The 21,751-nt window shown below is 38.3% G+C and overlaps 1 protein-coding gene across 3 annotated transcripts in view; it reads right to left on the bottom strand.

Annotated features, from left to right (window-relative positions):
* Nucleotides 1–21,751, bottom strand: part of mtss1 (MTSS I-BAR domain containing 1) — a 62,563-nt gene that overhangs the window by 6,355 nt on the left and 34,457 nt on the right. Inside the window, exons 5-14 of one of the 3 annotated variants that reach the window (XM_084929009.1) lie at nt 19,830–19,921; nt 19,671–19,745; nt 7,584–7,741; nt 7,362–7,469; nt 6,321–6,418; nt 5,615–5,690; nt 4,526–4,702; nt 2,872–3,000; nt 649–799; nt 123–149 (exon numbers count right to left, since the gene is read on the bottom strand). In XM_084929009.1, the coding sequence (XP_084785135.1) occupies nt 123–149; nt 649–799; nt 2,872–3,000; nt 4,526–4,702; nt 5,615–5,690; nt 6,321–6,418; nt 7,362–7,469; nt 7,584–7,741; nt 19,671–19,745; nt 19,830–19,921 (1,091 nt within the window). The remainder of the gene's footprint in view (nt 1–122; nt 150–648; nt 800–2,871; nt 3,001–4,525; nt 4,703–5,614; nt 5,691–6,320; nt 6,419–7,361; nt 7,470–7,583; nt 7,742–19,670; nt 19,746–19,829; nt 19,922–21,751) is intronic. The other 2 variants (XM_084929010.1, XM_084929011.1) reach the window with 2 other exon arrangements.

Raw genomic sequence — 21,751 nt, 5'->3', positions numbered from 1 at the left:
CAGTGCTCTTTCAGCTGATGTAAGATCTTTAATAGATGAACCAAAAGTAGATTTAATGGTATGTTGGACGTGACATAAGCAGACAGACAGGCAGGCAGATATACAGGCAGTCAGAGACCTACCATAGATAGGAGGATCTCTCTTTACAGCTGGAAGAGAAGGAAGGCAGTTTAACCAAGAAAACACAAAACTACTCAAAGAAATACAACAGGAAAAGAAGTAAAGATGAGCTGATACACCAGAAAAGCACAGAAAAAACAAGTGAACAGCAGGCAGGTCAAGAGAGTCAGTTTCACTGTCAGAAATCAGAAATGACACCCACTAAAGGGTAAATCCGAGAAATTCAGCCAGACAAGCAGCAATTCACACCAAGGTTATGGCTCCATGAGAGAGTGGGTTTCCATTTTCATAATAAACACAACATCTAATTGCTTTATTGTTGGCGGTGCTGCTGCCACTTTAGTTTGTATTTGGATCACATGTTGTTCGTCTCGGCCACATAGTTGGTTCAAACAGCTTTTATTCAAGAGCTCAATTAGATTTTCTATTATGTCTAGGACAAAAACAACAGCAACAAAAAAATCGTAACAGCACAGTGAGCTGTGTTTAGTATAAATAAAAAGAAGTGTTGTGCTTTAATGTACTCACTGTGGGTGTGTATAGTGTCCTCGGAGCAGGACGGGGTGGTTGTTTGGGTGCTATAGCCGCTGGAACAGTGCAGAGAATCTCTGCTGTTTCTTGGGGCGTCAGAATTCAGCGCACCCAGTGACAATGCCAGCTGATCCTGGGCCAAGCAGGGCTAAAGGAGTGAAAGAAGGAGACGGATGAGGTTACAACTTTTCAACTAACGAAAGATCTATATACTCCCGCAAGATCATGCTTCTCATTCACTGTTGACCATCCAGCGGACAAAGTTTCTGTCCAAAGTGACATCCGCAAAACTTTGTCAAGCTTTTGAAAGTGTGGTTGGAGGACAGGGGGTGTTTGTGTTATTTTATATAAATATTGTAAACGTATTCAGCATTAATTTTTAGCAACCCTTTTATTTTTATTTATTTATTTATTTTATAATAAACTACTTTGGATTGAAAAGTGCTATAAAAATAAAATTCAATAGCAGAAATAGGACAGAAAAGGGTTTTCTTGGCTCATAATCGGCCTTCGGGATTGTGACGAGGTAAATAAGCATAATATAGTAAAGGCAGTGCATTTAGATCCTAATCATGATTGCAAAAGCTGCCAGAGAGGACAGGATTAAAAAAATAAAATAAAAATACGTTTTATTTAATGTTTTATTTTTTTTTTAAAGTGTTAACATTCCGTAAATGTTTTCAAAACAACTTGAGACACCAAAAATTCCTCTATGGAGGAAAATCCCTGTAAAAGAGCTTTTGCATATGATCAACCTAGCTAACAAACAAAGCTAACAAAGTGGCTCACAACTTTGTTAGCTTTGAGACTTTTTAATAATCTATGCTCGTCCTCTGCCTCCTGCTGGGTTATCAATATGCCTGCATGTTCAGGGCTCCAGGTAAAATAACTTCAGGTGTCTTTTAATTCATAAAGTCAATTAGTGATGAATGTAATTTGAGTATTTGGAACAAGTTTTTTTATTTTATTTTTTTTTGCTTTAGAGAAAAACCACAGAAGCAGCCCGCTCTCAGGCTGGGATCCAGAATGTAATCTTTGTAGTTTTAACTCAATGACTGTCAGACTCAGAACATCACCTGTGCGTTTAACCACAGGATGTTTGCACAAGAACCACCAACCACCTTTTAGAGCCTGTTTAGCACCAAAAACACCAGTTCACCACAAGGATCTGTATGCTGGCTGAGAACATCAACTGTGACAATTTCACACAGATGAAATACAAAGAACTTCTCTTTTTTCCCCGAAGCACTCAAACTGTCACAGTGGAGTGCCGTAACAGCACCTCCTGGTTCTTCCTGTCACTCCCTGAAACCAGGAAGCAAGAACATGGGAGGACAAAGAAAAGGAGGAAAGCAAAACAGACAAGGTACTGATAACAGTACAAAGAAACAAAAGAGAAGAGGAGCCGCCATAAGATTAGGGGTGCAGATCATTTTAGTCCTCTGATCTCCTGCTGCCCTCTGGTGGATGATTTGGTTATTTTAAAGATCCAATTCCGCTGTTTTTGAACTCTATAATATACCATTGAAAATACACTTGCATGCATTTTCTGACTTTTATTTATTATGTTTTGTTTTAATAAACAGTTTTTCTTAGTTCATTAACTGGATCAGTAAACAAAAAATATAAACATAAAATAAACTCGTGTCTTCAGGGATGTTTAGTCCAGTATTATTTTACTTTAATATTTATCATTAGTTTTGATTTTTAATTCGTTCTCGTGAATTTTTTTGTTACAGTTCCATTTCATTTCAGCAATTTCCACAGTGGTTTTTCTCATTTTAATTCAGCTGTTATTAGTTTGTGGGTTTTTTGTTGTTTTATTTAAACAGAAATTTCAATACATTCATGTATTGTTTTGTATTTTTCTTTTAATTTCTATTTAGCTTTTTATTAGTTTTTCACTTTAGTGTTGTTCGTTTGCTGCTACAGCTTTGATGTTTAAAAATGTTTAATATTTTGGGTTTTTGTTTTAACATTTGTGTTGTGAGTGTTACAGGTTTACATTATAATACACAAACAACCCTCCCAGTCTCAATAAAGATGGCATCAATTCCTTCCGTATGCTTTTCAAGCAAACACAGTTTGTTTGTTGTTTTTTAAATTATTTTAGACAGCACACAAATACTGTTTCAGTTAGTTTCATGTAGACTGAAAGATACAGATGAGATTTTACAAGAACAATCACCAGAATCCAAATATGCTTTCTGTGGGTTTTACCTTTCCAGATGCAGACATGGCACGAGCTCGCTCTCCATGTATGTAGGCATTGTGTGGAGGGGCCAAGAGGCCGTTCTCCGCCCCTCCAGTTCCCCCAGAGGCCAGCTGATTGGTGGACCCAACTGAATCCTGTCATTAAGAAACCAAGTCAGAGCGGATCAAAGGTACAAATCATCAAATGTAGAATCACAAATCAACCACAGAGAGTACAGAGAGTATAGTTCTGTTCAGCCATCATAAAAGTCTCTGGTGGAAAGAAATTGACAGAATATACATTTGTAATAAAAGCTTGTAACTTACATCCATGTCAGCACAGCCATCAGTTTTAATCAGATGTGTAAGAAACAAGCTCTATTTTCTATATATCAGACTTGCATAATGGCTGCTGATGTTAGACCATCAACACGACATGTTAGCAGTTCAGCCAGTGTTTTACTGAGAGAAACATCACATAGAAAATACTTATTTGTCATTTTTAAAATATCAATAAAAGTTCCTCATTCAACAGCAACATGAACCCTTAATGATTTTGTTCTTCTTCACATAATTTTGAGATAATTTCCTCAATTTAAAACATAAACTTACATTTTTATTACAGGACGACTGGCAAGACACCACTGACAGCAATAATGACACCAGCTTAAAAGGCCATTACGCCAAAATTCAAGAACAGAAAGGGCGTCTTAGCGGCGGGAGACAAATAACAGGTACTTGAGATAAGGAGAAGGCTTGCTTTTGAGGTGGGATGAAGCAATCGTGTTATTTATTAAATAACAGTGTTAACAAGGAAAAAAGTAAAATAAAAATGTCACGTTTGGCTTTGTGTAAAGCCATTAGTGGACGGGTTTGATTTTTTTTTTCTTTTTTTAAATAAAACAAATTAATACATTCACTGCTACTGAAAATAAGGAGTGGGATGTTATGAATCTTTTAAATGTCCAGGTGATCGTATATCAAAAATATATTATGGGCAGTTTTTTAGAATTCCTAATCCAAAAATCCAACATCAACTAAGCTAAAATGACCACAGCATTTCCAGCTAAACTCCTGGCTTAGAGAAAGCAGTCAGGGAAGAGACCTTTTTTGTGCTCCTGAGAGCTTGACCTTAAAAAAACAAAACTCTAAAGAAGTGTCATTTTGAGTCTAAAAGGTATCAAGAAAAGTAAGGGTTTTTTTATCGAATATTAGTACAGTGCTTAACTGTAACACATAAATCTGAAACATAAGCATAAAAAAGCTGACACAAAACCACTTTTAAAGAGAATGAAAAAAAGAAAAGACACTGATAAATAAACAAATACTGCAAATACTCACACAATTACAGAGTCCCTAGAACTGTACTTGTGAAGGCTCAGAAACAGTTTTTATGGAATGGGATCAAGAATTACGTCTAAAATTACAACAAAATGGATTTGAGATATGAGGTCCATCCTGGGACACTGAGGGTGGAGGAGGCCATAGACAATTAAAGGTGAAACTGAAGGTGTGAGCTGATGAAAAAATGTGGAATTAAAAAAACAAAAGAGATAAAATCGCTGGAGCCAATGTGACATTGAAACCAGATTCACACCAATGGAAGACAAAAGGGTCAAAATCACAGGACGGCACTCGGGTGGTCAGGAGGAATGTAATAGTTATATAGTTTTTTCCTCACAGTTTTCAAATCCCTGCGGCTAAAGCGGCGACTCTGAGCGGGGCGGTGGCCATAGCCAGCTGCGTAACCATAGCGACCACGGCTGCCGTGACGGCCGAGGCGAGAGGGGGAGTTCCCTTCGCTGAGAGATCGACCGCTTTCATCGCAGCCGGTGAGCAGATAGGGGGAGGAGCAGCGCTACACACAGGAAAGGGTTAGAGTGGCATGTGTTTGTTTTTGTTGTTACTGTTACAAGCTTTTATTTTGAAGATCCTTAAAGCTGACAGTGTCATTCTAAAATGTGGATGAAGCCTGAAGAATGTGGAGTGTACAGAATTGCAGGAATGGTATATTTAAATGAAATGCACCTTTAAAGATATTGAAAATATTTGACCAGAATTTGCTTTATTTATTGCGGAAATTTGATTTAAAATTATAAAGTATATAAGTTTGAATGAAATAAGAGTATCTTAATATCACTGATGTACAGTATATGGCTAGAAATATATGGACACCCCCAAATGCTACACTTGTGATTTCCGGGCATTAATCTGCTGCTAACATTTGCCCACATTTGTTCCCATTCAGCCAAAAAGGTTTTAAAGTCCAACAATGAGGTTGGGGGATCTGGCCTAAAGCTGAGCGCACACACACAACTGTCAGGCTGATTTTAAATGCACTTTGGAAGCGTCGGCCATAAGCTATTTAAGAAAGATGGCCATAACCACCGTGCCCTCAGCTATATTTTGCATTTTGAACTGTCAGTACAGCATTTTTGGTGCTGCCATTTTACATATATACACCTTTTTTAGCCAAATGTTAAAATATTTGGACAAGAGGATGAAGTGATTCTCTGTTAACGTTAGCAAGCACAGTATGGATGCAGTGCAGAAAGTTCATCTGAATTAGAAGGAAGTTGCTTTCTACAATTATATAATAAAGATTTACCATTACTGTCCTGGAAATAAAAAAACTGAGCTAAAAGACACAGGAGTGTGTGAAAAGGGATGACCATGTACTTTTGGCCACATAGTGTAAAATGTATTCTTAACAGTATTTTTGAGAACAACAGAAATAAAATTGTTGTAACCAAGGTAAAAAGTGTGTTACCTGCATGTGTAGTCCATCCACAGCACAGCTGATAGAGTCCAAAGAGGGAACATGTCTCACTGATCCTGACTGGTAGCTATGAGGCCAAGACACAGAAATTAAGAAATGAAGGCTTGCAAACAGAAAGAAAGAAAGAAAGAAAGAAAGAGAGAAAAGCAGCGACTGTCTGGAATGTGAAAATCACATAATAAAGTACTTATTTAAGAATTAAAAGCCATAAACACTGCAAAACACAACAAAGTGAAAGAGGAATGAAGTTGCTGCTATAAGCTCAGTGAAAGTTTGAAATGGAGCCGAAAGCCAGTAATATAACACGCTTTGTTGTGATTGTCTGTTTACACTCTCATCCTGGACATCTCGAGTTATCACCTCTGCAGAACGTGCACACTCTCATGTGCGTCAGTCATAAAAAGGCACGACTTTATGACTGTAACTGTCCAATCTGACACTTTGATTATCACAACTCAGAAAAATATGGAGTCTGAGCCTGGATTTAACTTTGACTTGCATCAACTTGCACAGAAACAAAGTTTAAGGTGTGATTTTTAAATATAGTGCAGTACACACAGTAAAGTTACAAACACTGTGACAAAACATCAAAATGAAAAGAAAGCAGCAATGCACACTGATATTATTAGAATGTGAAATGAAGTGATATGAAATACTGTATGTTGTAAACTGATATCAGCTTTGGTGTGTAACCCACCTGCTGATGCTGCTCTTCCTGGAGAGAGTGTTACTGGGAGAAGCTGGAGGTGTCTGATAGGTGTAGCTGAAATCAGAACCTTTAAGGTCCAGGATCACCTGTAATACACACAAAAGACAGCTGTGGTGTTTTTCCTTTTATTTTCCAAAGTTGGGATGTTTCTACTGAAGGCATAAAGCTCAGAAATACAGGAAGTGCTGAAGCTGGAACTATATTCAGTGGTGGATTAATACACATTTGCAACTCCAGTGGGTATTACCAGAACCAAGTTAGTCAATGAAAGTGTGGGTCAAAATAAACTACAGCGTGTAGGTTTTTGGACAAAGATGGGCCTCCGCAGATAAACCATGCTTTGCATACATACACAGCACTTTCAGTAGAGCCAATCACTGTTGGTCGTAGTCTTTTTCTGACATTTGCTGAAAATAAGACAAAATAAAAAAACAAAACATCATCTGCCTTGAAATTGCTAATGTACTTGGGCGGGGCCTTCCAGGCATATTAACAGCCACCTAAATGTTTCTGGCAGCTTGAGCATTTTTTATAATCTCTCACAGAAAACAATGTCTTCACTCTTATGTTGAAATTTAAGGTTCTTTTAATCTTTTTCATTCAAGGGGGAAAAATGAATATTAGTATTTTTTTAATGCAAATTCGTTTTTTGTTTTTTTTTTAAATGACAAGGACCTGCTGATTAAATGGTTTGTCATGCTGGGCTACTTCTTTAGAGAAGCACCACCTCCATGTGTTGAATTGCTTTGATCTGCAGTAAGCTGAAGAGCCACAAATCATAACCTGTTGCAAAAACTGATCTGTGTACTGCAACATTAAGTTCACCAAGGTTGCAGAACAAGAGCTACTGTCAACTTGTCACAGCACTTGGCAATTAAAATATTTGTGGATGAGAGTCTCCCACCATAGAGAATCCAAATCTGGGGAAAACAGAGTAATAGCACTAAAAAGGTAATATTAGGCCTGCAGAGGGTCCTAGAGAAAAACTGAAAGATCACTAAGTAAAGATGGAGAAGATGGTTAAGGTACCTGCTCGCTGGCTGGTGGAAGTTTATTGGGTTCAGCTGTCAAGTTTGTCAGATCTTCCAGAATGGTCTGCAGGTGTGTCACCTCACCCAGCATGTTGATCTCATGGTCCTACAAGACAAGCTCCTTTTATTTTACTTTGCCAGGTTAGAAAAGTCTGAAAAAGTCTTGTTCTGTATCCCTCTTTCACACACAGACACACACACACACACACACACAACTGACCAGCACAGGCTTCAGCATGCTGACAAAACTACAGTATCGAGCTCTTTCTTCTATCAGTGCTCTGCACACAGCTCGCTTCTCGGTCTCCTCCAGCACAGCGTAACGCACATTGACGTCCTGCAGCGCGTTGTCCAATTGTCCCCGAGCTTCATCCTTCCCTAAAACACAAACAGGAGGAACTGATGGTAAACCGGTCCAGATGATAGAAATATATGGAGACAGCAGAAATGTCTGTAGTTCAAAGCAATTCTGATATTTTAGCTTCATGATACAAATCACCAGTATTACACTCCTGGAACAAGACTCTGGATAGATGAAAAAGATTAACTCATAGCAAAATGATGAGAGGACAAGAGTATGTAGAAGAAAAGGCTCATGATAGAGCCATCGTTCAGACGGATGATGGCTCTAAACGTACAGCAAACGCAACTCAAGAAATCCTTAAGGCAAAGAAATTGACTTCTCCACTTCAGCTCATCTAAAAATGTTTTTCACTGCAGGAAGGAAAAACTGAGGATAATATGACCACAAACAAGCAGAAACAGAAGGCAGCTGCAGTAAAGATCTCAAAAAGAATCCCAAGGAATGAAACAGCTGTGTGTGGAGGAAACCACACAGAAACTTTACATAGAAATTCGTGCAAATGAATGATAGGCATCGTTTTAGTTTTCCAAACACTTTTAAACCTGTGAAAAATGCTGTGTTTAAAAACCATCTGTAATTTTGTAACAGTATATACATTTATTTTGTGTAAAACCCATCAAATAAAAGCTGTGAGTCTGCACTTAATTACATTATCACCACAATGTTTCCCACTGTTTAATTTTAATTTGATTCGGCGTTAATTTGTTTTTCGAAAAAAATGAGGATATTATGCAATTGTCCTGATGCTTGATTACACAACAGTGAAAAAATTCCCACCACGCCATCTGTGGTAAAAACTTTCACAAATCCATCCTTAACTTTTTGATCAACTTTCTACTACAATATTACGGAGCCCCGGAGGGGACATGGGAGAAAAAAAAAAATTAAGACGGACTTTTGCGAGATCTCGCAAAACTAACTCGGGATCTCGCAAAACTTTTGCGAGCTCTTGCAAAACAAACTCGGGATCTCGCAAAACTTTTGCGAGCTCTCGCAAAACAAACTCGGGATCTCGCAAAAGTTTTAGCCGCATTCTTCGGACACCGGCTCGAAGCCGACCGGGAGGTCGAGGCACGATGTGCCGGGAAAGCGGTGTTCCTCCCGGCTGTAGTAGGTCTCGACCTCCCGTTAGCTTCGAGCTAACGGGAAGAATGCGGTTGAAACTTTTGCGAGAGCTCGCAAAAGTTTTGCGAGATCCCGAGTTTGTTTTGCGAGAGTTTGTTTTGCGAGAGCTCGCAAAACTTTTGCGAGATCGCGAGTTTGTTTTGCGAGAGCTCGCAAAACTTTTGCGAGATCCCGAGTTTGTTTTGCGAGGGTTCGCAAAACTTTTGCGAGATCCCGAGTTTGTTTTGCGAGCTCTCGCAAAACTTTTGCAAGATCCCGAGTTTGTTTTGCGAGCTCTCGCAAAAGTCCGTCTTAATTTTTTTTTCTCCCATGTCCCCTGCGGGGCTCCGTACAATATAACAACCAGCTAATGTTAAATCTAAAAATATTTGCTTTTGGTGTATTCACGGTGTGGAGGCAGTTAACCAAAGCAAGTATCACAGTTCTTATAAACAACATTAGTGCAACATCTCTTCCTTATAATGGGCAATACTGTGTGTGAAGGAAACCACACAGGCTCACAATGTGTTACCCATATGCTACCACCAGAGGGTAGAACAGCGCCACATAAAAGCAGTGAAGAGACACACGCACACGCATCACACACGCAGTCAGCTGTTTGTCACACACCCTGCCTGACCTTATCCTTCTGTGTGCGCTGAACATAAGTGCTTAAAATGTGAAAATTAGTATGGCAATGTAGGATTTCCCAGCTCAGATTAAGAAGACTGAGCGTTTTGTCATTGGTTAACAGGCATCTTGCATGCTTAGAATTCCTTCAATAACGTGTCAGTAAAAGGCTCTGAGTAATTGAGGTGCTTTAGAGTGGGATGGAATTTGAGTTTGAGGAAGAGAAACGGACATTGGTTTCCCTTTCTCTGACTTCTTTGATTTGATTTACTACATTGTTTACTGGACTCTATGCCAGCATGTGAACCATACCAGGCTTGTCACATGAGTCATGAGAAGCCCTGAAACCCAGTTCACCACTGCAACAACCTCGAGTCTTTGTTAGACAATAATAGCCTTCACAAAGCTAGCCATGGGACAGTTCAGGAGTGATCTGCCTTGAAGATGATATTTTACAGTTCTGTCATTTTAGCTCTTATTCCTCCCTGTAAAGCAGACTTGGTATTATGCTTAGCTGATGCCTAAACCCTGAAACCTTCCCATATGGAAAAGAAATAGTAAAAACTTATATGTGATTACTCATGAAAGTGGCCACTTTCTCATTACTTTCATATATTGTTTTAGTAAGTATCCAAAACATACAAGTTTCATTATATAATTTTTCAAGGGATCTTATATCTGTTTTCACTCTTATATGCTTTTCATACAAGTTTCACACAAGACAGATACAAACTTTATAAGATTTATATATATCTTTTCCATATGGGTTTCTAATGGCCATTAGGGAGCAACTCCTTGTTAGTCCATGACAAAATTACCCTATTGCTCTATAAACTTAGGAAACACTTTCCAGGTGAAAATCTGATTTTACACGCTGGTTTCGAGTGTTATTAAAACCAAATTATATATATATTTTTTTACATTATGGTCCTCATTTGACTCACAAAGTAAGATAAAGCAGCTGGCCTCTTATGAGTGTGTAGTATCCCCTAGTTTCTCAATTAGAAAACACCAAGATGGCAACTGTAAAAAAAAGTTGGCTTAAAGTTTCACAACAAAACTTCGGTAACTAATGGGTGGCATCATCTTGTCTTAATCTTTGATACAGAGTCTATTCTTTTACACCGCCAGCCATTAGACCCGAAGAGGGCACATTAACTGAGATAAAGTGAGCAAAGGCTCATATATGAACAACTGAATTCAAATATGACACACAAAGTGCTGAATTATGTTAAATGCCAAGTATTTGGTAGACTGAAATCCTAACGTCCTGGATCCTCGATTCAAAAAGCATCAACTTTTCTCCAAATTTATGTATCAGTCTGGTGCACTCCAAGGTTCCAATATAAAGATTACATACAAAAACAATCCATTTAAATGCTGCATCAGCTTTCAGCTAGCTTACAATGTGCCAACTGTATCCTGCACCAGCACACACGGTCATGGCTGTTTTTATGAATATGGACTCGTCACTGACAATCATCAAAATGTAATTTTTGCCATTAAAAACCCCCCAAAAACCAAAACACTCCTGAATACACACTTTTGAGTCAAAGAACATATTTTTTTTTCACCAGCTGACAGAAGGCTCTGTCTCTTCAGTGAACTGTGATCAAATCCGTTCCCTCATTTCTTTCTTTTCCACTCCAAACTAACAGTCTTCATGCCACACTGACAGGCTGTAGTATAAGGTCAAAGCTGCATAACTAACAGATATTTCCACGCAAGATTCTCAGCGTCTCTCCACTGGAGCCCACAAGTTTCCACATCACACTTCTGTAAGCTGCACACTGGACCTGCTTGTACGTACATGTGCTAAACTCATTTAAGGTGAGTGCAAAGAAACTTTCCCCCCTTCAGCAGACAAACGTAAAAACAGCCTTCTGGTGTCAAAACCGGCACATACGTCATTCTGCTGCGAAGTTCAAACATCCAAGTGGAGAAACAAAAAGCAAAGCACATTTTTGAGACCAAATTCTTGAGGATAATTTTCAGGATTCCCTTAAGAATCTGACCGATTTGTTGCACTAGAAAGATTCTGAAACTGAAGTTAAGCCACAATCACTTCAGGCAACCTGAAATGGTGTGTAAAAGACATGACTTAAATGTTTTATGGCATTTATAACACATGCTCCATGTGTCGCCACTGTGAGCACAAAGAAAGTCAATGTCAGTGCAAACTGCTCCTCCACAAAATTCAACACATTTTTGATGTCACCAAAGCAATAAGGATTATTTCTGAACTGTGAATCATTCAATGTTACTGGAGGAGGAGAATGTTACAAAAACATTTCAAAGGATATGGGGGAGAATCTGACAGAGCAGAGATGTAACCAAATGAATTTTAGAAGCAAGTCTTGTCAGTCCAAAGCTCCTGGATGGATTATTTATTTATTTATTTATTTATTTATTTATTTATTTGTTAAAGGAAAAGGGGTCAGTTTAAAAACCTTTACCACTATAGTCTAGATTTCTACTAGAGATATGTGAAGTCACAGTATGGCTGCATTAAAAGCTCAGTACAAGTGACAACACAATCAGTATCTGTGGCTCATCCCCACAACGCAATGATCTCAAGCTTTTAAATACCCTCAAATTATGAGGCAATCCCCTACACTGAAAATTGAAGTGGGAAGTCTGCCTCCACAGACTTGAAACTTGTATTAACCTCTACTTTCCACATGCTTCAGCACAACACAACACACTCTTTGAGAGCAGAGGGAGGTTAACTACCAGGTTTAGTGGTACAGAAAGTCTCTCGTAGATTTCCCTTCAGGAATAATTAAGTGCCACTGAGGAATAACAGAGTCTGTAGGTGTAACTGTTTGGTACAGTGTTGTCTGGTCTGAGTCTGGCGGTTCAGACCCACAGGTAGAGACGACAAACAGAGTTCTGACCTGCAGACCACCCAACTGTGGAAACAACCACTGGATGTAAAAATGAAGCCCAGAGGCGGTGAAAGAAGTTTTCAAAGAATTCAAAGGATCATGTTTTGCAAAGCAGCAGCCTTCATGTTTCATACACAGTTTCTTCATTTTATTCTAACTTGATATTGCTCAAAGAATATCTATATCTATATAGTCTCTGACACTTTTATCTGTCAGCCTTAGATGAATTTTAGTTTGAGAACCTAAATGCAGGTAAGTTAACAAACACTATCAGTTAGGATAGGTGCCACTGGGCTATATAATATAGCAAGTATTTTCATACTGACTACATTTTATTTGCAATATTTTCTTACTGAACTCCATCACTTGCAAGCAGATGATTGTTTCAAATGATCTATTACAGCCATCTAACATCTCATATTACAGCTCACAGCCACCTGCAAAATCCCACAAACTGATCCCCGGGCTTATCTGTTCACCAGATTTCTGTTCAACTGTTCTTTAATAAAGCTTGAAATATTTTTCCAGCAAACATGGTGCAAACAAAACCTCTTTCAAACTTCAACAGCGAGAAGTAGGAAAAACAGAGACGGGGACAGCAAGTCCTGTGAAAAACAGTGAGAAGCAATTTCCACAGCCAAACACAAACCCACACACACTGAAGACTCTGTGCAGACGTTAAGCTCAACCTAAACACAGCCTGTTCCCTCAGGTGTGTGTGAGAGCATGGAGAAGACTGAGGATAATTTCACGTTGCTAACAGAAGCTCAGTGTCCGTGTGTGCTGTTAGTCTGACTTCTAGGCTCTGTGGAAACACACACAGGCTGCTGTTTCTACAAGGCTCCAGCTCAACACCCACAAAAACACAAAGACCTGAACTCAGAAGCTCCATCCTGCAAATTCATGCCGTTAAAGGTGAAACACAGTTCACGCAAAGCTAATTCTCACCAGCTGGGAGACATAATGTAAAAACACCTCATGGATGCTTCCAAATGTAGCTCCAGCTTACCTCAATGCGTTTGAGAATTTGTTCCTGTGGCCATTTTAACATTAATTTTCTCAATCTCTAGATTTTTATGGCTTAACAATGTATAACACACAAACTAAAATGCCTCAGGCAAGCCAAAATCTAACCGAGCTAAACCTAAATTAATTCTACTCAAGTCACACACATGTAACCTGAGAAGTTAATGAGAGGAATCTTTTTCCTCTGGACTGCACTTCCCTGTAATCATCTGTCAGTCAAACAGTATGAGGAAAGAGGTCACTTATCAGTGTGTGGAGCTGCTTCCACACAAGCTGCAGTGAATATTGTCTTTGTAAACTGCAACAGCATGGCTGAATAGTGCGTTTTTATTTTTGTACAACAATAAGACTTAATGACACAAAAGAATAGACTAAATCAGGCCCCGAATACATATATAATGCACAGTGGTGGTGCAGCAGTTGCAGTAAATGCAAGGTTAAATAATGAATGATCAGGCCCCATCATATCTTATAGTATCATATTATCTCTGGAGCACTTAACTCTCTAAGTGCAGGCTTGTGGTTCTTAGAGTTTGCAAAGTAGAACTAGTTGCAGAGCTTCAGCTATCAGAGACCTCTCCTGTGGAACCAGGTTCAAGTCTGGCTTCAGGAGACAGACACCCTATCTACTTCTGAAAATAGGCTTCAAACTTTCCTTTTAATTTACAGATAAAGTTGGATCAGGAGACCTTGAACCATCCCTTAGTTATGCTGCTATAGGCTCAGACTACTACTCTTTTCACCGCCCGTGTGTTTATATGCTGTTAATGCATGTCATTAACTTTTGTCTCCTCTTTCCTATAATTTGTATTTTGGCCTCATCGCTCCATGATCCCATTTGTTTATCTTTCCTCTTACCCCCAAAACCAGCCGTTGCACAACACTTCCCCTTTACTGTGCCTGGTTCTGAAGTGTCTACTTATTCAAAGTAAGATCATGTGACCATTGGGGTTTTCTCACTAATATTGTAGGGTATTTATCTTCCCATATTGATGTAACTGTTGCTGTAAACTGCTGCTATAAAGATCAAAAATATAAATACAAATACAAAAGTGTGAAAAGGTAAATGCAGATGTGGAAGATATTCCTATTACTGTATACAACTTTACTAATTGTAAAAAAATACAGAATCCCAAAAGGAAAAAGCAGCTGTGGGCAGCTATAAAATGAATTATTCTTTGTATTAAATGCAATTATTGTGTCTAAAATATGGTTAACCAGATTCCACATCAAACTTAAAAAACGAACATTTCTTTGCTCTGTGTCACTTGCAGTTTTGTTAGACTTTAGAATCTAAAAATCTAACAAAACTGAAAATTGAAAATTAAAAAAAAGGACATGACTGTCATTTAACTTAATGTTTAAGATTTCTCCTAATCAAACTTTGCTATTATCATTTGTTAGTGGAGTTCATCTGAAAAATTCCTCATAGTGACAACAGTAACTCGGCTCAAGTATAAATTCAAAAACCTCCCAGCCACCACTACATCTTCCATGGACCAAAAATGTAACACAATCTGAAATAAACTCCTAAAAAACATAGCCAACTACACACCCAAGGAATTAGACTTGAGCCAAAATATGATCTGTTCACTCAGAGAAAGCAAATCCAACCATTAACCAGGGTTCAGGTTTGGTTCTTGGGTACTGGTGGCTTAGCAGATCAATTAAGACCTCTTTAATTATATCCATATATTGATACCATCTCTCATTATTTAGTGCAAGGTTATTATAGCTAACTAGAACTAAAACTAGTATAAAAACATCCATGCTTTTAAAAAAAAAGGGCGCGGGGAATAACCAAAATGACTTTCTGTGCACACAAAGGTAAAATAAAAAAATATAGAGGGCAAGTATTTATTTTTATGAAGACTGTTCAATTTCAACAGCTTGTAATGCCAAATGATGCCTGCAAAATATTTTTGAAGCACAATGACTAATTTTGATGCTGATGTTCAGCTACTTTTAAAAGCTTACTCATTAAACAGTCTAGACCATCTGCGTCACATGCTGATGATGTCTTTGGTGTGAGACAGGTGGTTAGGCAGTTTTAGGTGATGTCAAAGGTTTCTGCAGCACTCTCCAAGGCAGGTTGAAACCAGCACAAGCTGTATGCAAAAACTGTCTGGATATTCAAATGAGGACATTTAACATCCTTTAACCTCCCTGCTCTTCATCTCTTAAATCAACTTGCCTCCTTTTTACCTCATTGTTCTTGCTGTCCTTTTACCTTACTCTGCTTTCTAGCTCTATCAACCTCTCGTCTTTTATTCTTCCTTTGTCCTCACTATTTTCCACCATCAAATACTTCTCTTCACTTCTTCGACATCTTCAGCCATGAAGCTTCGCTCGATTCTCTTACACTCTGGATTTTTTTTTTTTAACTCTTTCTTGCCTTTTAGAGCAAAGCAACAATACTGCTTCCTCCTCCTGCTCCTCACTATGAACGTCGTCATCCCCAGTGTCTGATGGCATCAGTTATTCTTTCCACCTTTTATCTTTTATTTTTATTCCATTCCCAGAGTTTACACGTCACATTTTCTGTCTCAACTGTCTTCTCTTTACAAATCTCTCTACTTCTCCTCCTCTTAATGAATTTTTCCATTATCCATCTTTTTTTAAACACAGTAAACACAGCTGAGTCATAGAGATGATGACTTTAACCCATCACTCATCCTCTTCCTCCTCCTCTATTAACAGAGCAACACAAGAATGTTTAAGTTTATCAACCACGCAAGATTTGTTTAATCTCTCTTCATTTCCTTGCCATGTACCCTCTTCTGTATCTACATTTTGTTATAAATTCAGTTTCTATTTCTCGTGTTAAAGAAAGCATAAACACAAAGCAAGTATAAAATGCATAAATATAAGGCTGGTGAGGTGGCAGAGGCAAACGTTAGAGGGCAGAATGTTGAACCAATAATAAAATAACAATTTCCCAAAATTAACTATTAAAGTCTAGTTAACAATCACTGATTACAATGCATTATGGAAAATAAATGGTACAGAAATAAAAGATGAAACTACCTTTTAGAAACTGAAGTAACTTCTACTATCCTGATTTGCATCTGTATAGCTCACAGAATGGCTATTTACATGTTATAACCTCCTCTAGGCCTAAGGGGCTGAGGCAGTGACCTTCTCGTGCTTGGAAAATTACCAGAAATTCAAATTTCATGGCAATATCTGACATTTCCTCGACATCTTCTGCGCTGCCAACAAACGCCCGTGAAAAACAGCAATTTGAAAGTGCTGTTTACTGATGAAAACACTTGTAATGCAGTGAATCATTGCAACTGCTACAACTTAACCTCTACTCAACCGAAAATGTTTTTAGGTAGTAGATGACATGCACTGCAACTTTTAAATCGTGAAAACAAGTAAAACTCGAGCTATGAACTAGTGTTGACAATTAAAGACATGACATCAATTTTCTAAAACACTTAAAATCACCTTTATGTCTTATTTGTTTCCCCAACTCTCTTCCCACCATCTGCCTCTCTCACACCCACACACCCACACACACACCCCAGTTGTAGATTCCCTATCCGAAAGTGGTTAAGCACCACATAATGATAGACTGTACACATTCACACACAGAGAATCATATGGGATGAGATGATTAGTGAAGGAACAGATGTTTACCGTTATGAGGTCTTCTTTTAATTCAAACATACATCAGCAAAAACAGACTACAAAAATGAGCCTGTGAGGAGGAGGAGGCGGCAAAAGATGATTGCACAGCGAGGAAAACTGCTAAAAATACAGGAGCTCAACATAGTTTCATGTAGGTGTAACTATGATACAACAATATCAATGTCTGGACTATGATCGTGCAGAAAAAATCCAATACTGCAAAGCTTCACTGGGAACAAGATTGAACAAAAAACAACATCTTCAATACAGCTAATCCATAAAATGACAAAACGTAGTGGGCTTTATTTCTGTTTAAGACTCCTTGTACCAACAAATGGCTCAGCAGTTAGTCTCTCAGTCGGTCCCTACTTATTATATGGTGTCTACACACACAGAGAGCACTGTACAGCAGGATAATTATAATGTGAAGCCCTGATTGGTGACTGTTTTGGTGCATTGTGCAGGGGAGGGGAAAAAAAATGCTCTCATGTGCGTGTGTGTGTGCTCTGTGATTACGTGGTGACAACATGTGAAGCTGTGGTTCAGTCTCTGTCTTTGAGTTGCTTTTGCTTACTTGTTTACTTATGGTCTCTCACAGCTTTGCAATTCTCATAGAGAGCGTACAGTTCATTCAAACCTCAATTTCAATTTTTGCAGCCTTGTCCATCATTTCTATAAACAATTACTGCATTGGACAAGCTTATTTCAAAGAGAACTTTATAATACTTTCAGTGTTACAGTAAAACATGGTATGATTAGAAACACTGCCAGCCTTGTCTATATGCTTGTCACTTTCAAACTGACCTACATTCAGAGAAGCTACATTTTTAGCATCAACTTGATTTAAGCTTTTTAGCTTTAGATAAAAAATTTCCCGCATAACAGCACCAGCTCAGGGCGGATACGTGAGATCTCTAACTTTACATATTCAGCACAGCGTTATCATTACAAGTAGAAAGCGCAGCTGAAACCATAGACCCAAGCTGTAATTAACCCAAACTTTTCTTCAAATGCTCTGACTTTCTACTGATCTTTTAGACTGCCTGAAACTAATGTGGTCAGTCATTTTGAGCTCAGAAGTCAGAATAAAGGGAATGTTTCAGAAAAAAGACAGAAAACAGAATTAAGGACCAAAAAGGAATAGGAGTAGCAGAAACGTGTTCAGGGATGTTAAATTCACAGGCATCACTGTTTACCCTGGGCGGGTCTGCACTTGTGATGTGTGCTCAAACAATTTTTCCATCTTTGCATTTGCCCATTGGATTTTGTAGAGCCACAGGACAGAGAAGATATTTGTATAGAGGCCTTAAGGTTGCATTTCAATCTTCGTGTATGCATGTGTGTTTATGAATGCAAGCGTATGCATTTGTGGCATTTCTGTTTTGTTTTGTTTTTTAAATTTTTTTCTTTCTAGCATACAAGGCCTTCTGCAGTCCTTCCAAGCAAGCTTTCAGTTTGTTTGGTAATGGGATGTCAAGGCTAGCTGCAACCATTGCAACTGCAGGGTGTGTTACTTTGATGACAGGGGAGGGAGTGGCACAGGTATCTGCCTGCCAGTATGCCTGGTTTCTGGCACAAGTCCAACTGACAAGCCTGGAGTCTGACCTCAGGCCTCACTGTACAGAGGCTGCTCTCACAGTATTTATTCAGTGAAAAAATATTGGCAGATTTAAAATAATGATCAATTACAAAAGTACTATAAGCACAATAGCTGACTATACCCCTCCATTTTGGGTAGGGAAGACATTTAATCTCATATTGACTGTGCTAAAAGTGGCAATTACCTTACAACAGTAAGGTAATTGCAGCAAGCCCCAAATCAAACACAAGCAGTCCAAGAAGCACAAAGTAAGTGGAAACAAATCCACGTAATTCTAAAGTCAAGACCAACAAGACCAAACAAGATTAACAAGCCCGAAGGAGATACACCCTCAGATAAGATCAAACAGTCGCAAGGTAGCAACAACAAGCCCCATGTCAACAAGTCATTATTTACCCCAAAGTCCGAACACAATTTAAGGAACAACAAGTTCCATCGCCATACAGGCCAGGTCAATGAGAATTTCTAGTGCAAAACTAACAGTGCAGTTTTAGTACTACAGATTATTTCTAAACCCAATAAAGTTAAGTGTATCATATTTGATTGATGAGTTTTTGGGACCACTATTTCTCCAGATGCTCCAAATTAGTACAAAGAAATAAGCAAGGATGACTGTTTACTATTGATATTTGCGGGGTGAGACAGTATTTGAGTTAAAATGTCAAAACTTTGAAAGAGCTCATTTTTTTATATACTTAAAACCAAAGTGGTGCATAGCTGTTCTTTTAATACATAAATATGTTTTAAGATTGGATTTTTCTTGGGGCACAGATGACAGAAGGATGGCCATGAAATAATCCGTCAGAGCTGACAACACTCATGTTAACACAATGAAGGCAGGATCGAAAACATTCAGTTGTTTACTACGGAGATTAGCTCACTGTGGAAGATGGCTTACATATATAGAAGGTGGAGCCTTCCATGAATAAGCTGTAATACCTCCATGTTTTACAACTTACATATACATGGGGAAAAAACTGTTTTGTCCTTTTCTTGTTTTCTGTTGTCCGAGTGCAGCTGAAAACCTGCTGGAGGTGAAATGAAGGTGGTGATTCTTACCTTTCTTCACCTTCTTCTGCAGTTTGATGGTGTCCGAAGATTTCTTCTTGATGTCTGCTCTGGCCTTCTTGTACTCTGAACCACAGGAAAAAGCAGAAAGTGAGCAAGCTTTTGTCTTTGCCCAAGTGTCTGTGAGTGCGTGCTAGCCTGTTGACATACCTTTGGCGTGGTCTTTATCCAGCTGACTGGCCACTTTTTTCCACTCCTCCATTTTCAACTCCAGAGGTGTGATGAGACCTTCTGAGAGGGACCTGAGGGCAAAAAGAGATATATAGACTCACTTTCTAAAACACTGTGCTGAAACAGTTTTTTAAAATAATTAACACTGTAAATCAAAAGAGCACTTTAGTGAAGTTCCAATAACCAATAACTGAATTCTGAATAAAATCATTTACTTATAATTATTCTTTTTTTGTATGAAGGTGATGACCATCCCATGATTAGCCTTAGTATGTATCAAGTTCTTCCTTTGTCTGTTTTTGTCTGGCCAACAGTCAACAACATAAAAATATTCATTTTATGAAAAGCTGCTTATAAATTGATCAATGGTCATGAGAATTTGCATAATTATGATTAAGGAACTGACCTCCCAGCCCATTGTTCCTTCAGTGGGCTGGTTTCAGTCATTATGCAAATGTACTGTTTATAAGATTTGGGGAAACCTGCAGTCAGCTGAGACTGAAGAAGTCGCTTGGATGAGTGACGAAACGTTTCTCCCACAAAACGCTACGTCCAGATGAACAGAATCAACTTTTGGAGATTTACTTTCCTGGATGATTGAGAATGCATCAAGATACTTATAAATTGACTTTTGTCCATCCGTTTACAGTAACTAAACTAAAGGAATAGTAAACAAAACTTTAATTACATGTTGACCAGTGCTCTATCAATTTTAAAAATACCGGCAATTGTAGGTTCTACTACTCAGCCTCCTAGTAGATACACCTATGGTATCAATTTTAAAATCCTACATCATCTTGTTCTTGAGTTAGCGTATTCATAAGGTTTTCAGAAAACGTAACCTCTAACCAGACGTCAGTCGAGGTCAGAAGTCACTGAGATCCAAAATGTTTAGTAGATGCACCCATGGTATCAATTTGAAGCGCCCATATCATCTTGTTTTTGAGTTATCGCATTCACAAACTCAGTGTGAGAATTCAATGCTTTTATACGCTCATGTTACTGTGGATATCAGGAGGAGAGAAACGGCACCAAACGTCTTTGTGATGAAATTGTATGAATCTTTATTGATTTACTCATGGTTCACACATTTTATTGAGTAAGACTGGCAACAAGTCATCAATTAAAATCTTAAAATCAATTCTAAAATTACATGGTAATAAGAATGATAGGAATAAGCTGTACTTTATGTAGACTTACATGTATAACAACTTTCAAAATAAAAGAGGAAATAAAAGCATCCATGACCAGCTTTTTGTATAAAACTGAGCTGACCTTACTGAGTCTCCGGAGCTGCCTAAAACATGACTGAACATCTGAGCTGACAAGCTTTTTGTGACTGAAGTGATCAAAAATGACACCAAGGTTTTTACAATATGGCCCCATATTTAGTGAATGAGAGCCCAAATGTGTTTTGGTATATGTGTTAGGTGCTTCCATTGTACTGTTTTTCATAATTTAAACAAACTGGCCACACCCTACAAAAGCAGTTTACAACAAACAATCTGAATAGTAACTTTAATCTAGACTTCTTTTTCTTCAAATGAGTGGTTCAAATAACTGAACTGGGAATCTGTGCCTGCGTGCACTTGATGCTAAATTATGTGCTGCTGCTGTGTCTTTACTATGAAGCTGCTGAGTTAAATATTAAATAAGGCTGTAAAACCACAACTTTATTACTCAATAAGGGACAGAATAATTTAACCTGAGCATTACCTCAGCAGGCTGGAAAGAGACAACTTTACAATTTAATAATGCAGCTGTTATAGCAGATATCTGCTACCTTTAAATAAGATGTTTTCTTTAACATTCTCATTTATATAGATGAAAGAAGATGGAAGAACAAAACTTGTAGGGGACTCCAGACAGGCAGCACAGGTATACCTAATAATGTGGCTTCT

The sequence above is a fragment of the Perissodus microlepis genome, chromosome 5 (assembly GCF_051167445.1).
Source record: "Perissodus microlepis isolate ML-2025 ecotype Zambia chromosome 5, ASM5116744v1, whole genome shotgun sequence".
Classification (NCBI taxonomy): domain Eukaryota; kingdom Metazoa; phylum Chordata; class Actinopteri; order Cichliformes; family Cichlidae; genus Perissodus; species Perissodus microlepis.
This window is presented reverse-complemented; position numbering and strand designations above follow the sequence as displayed.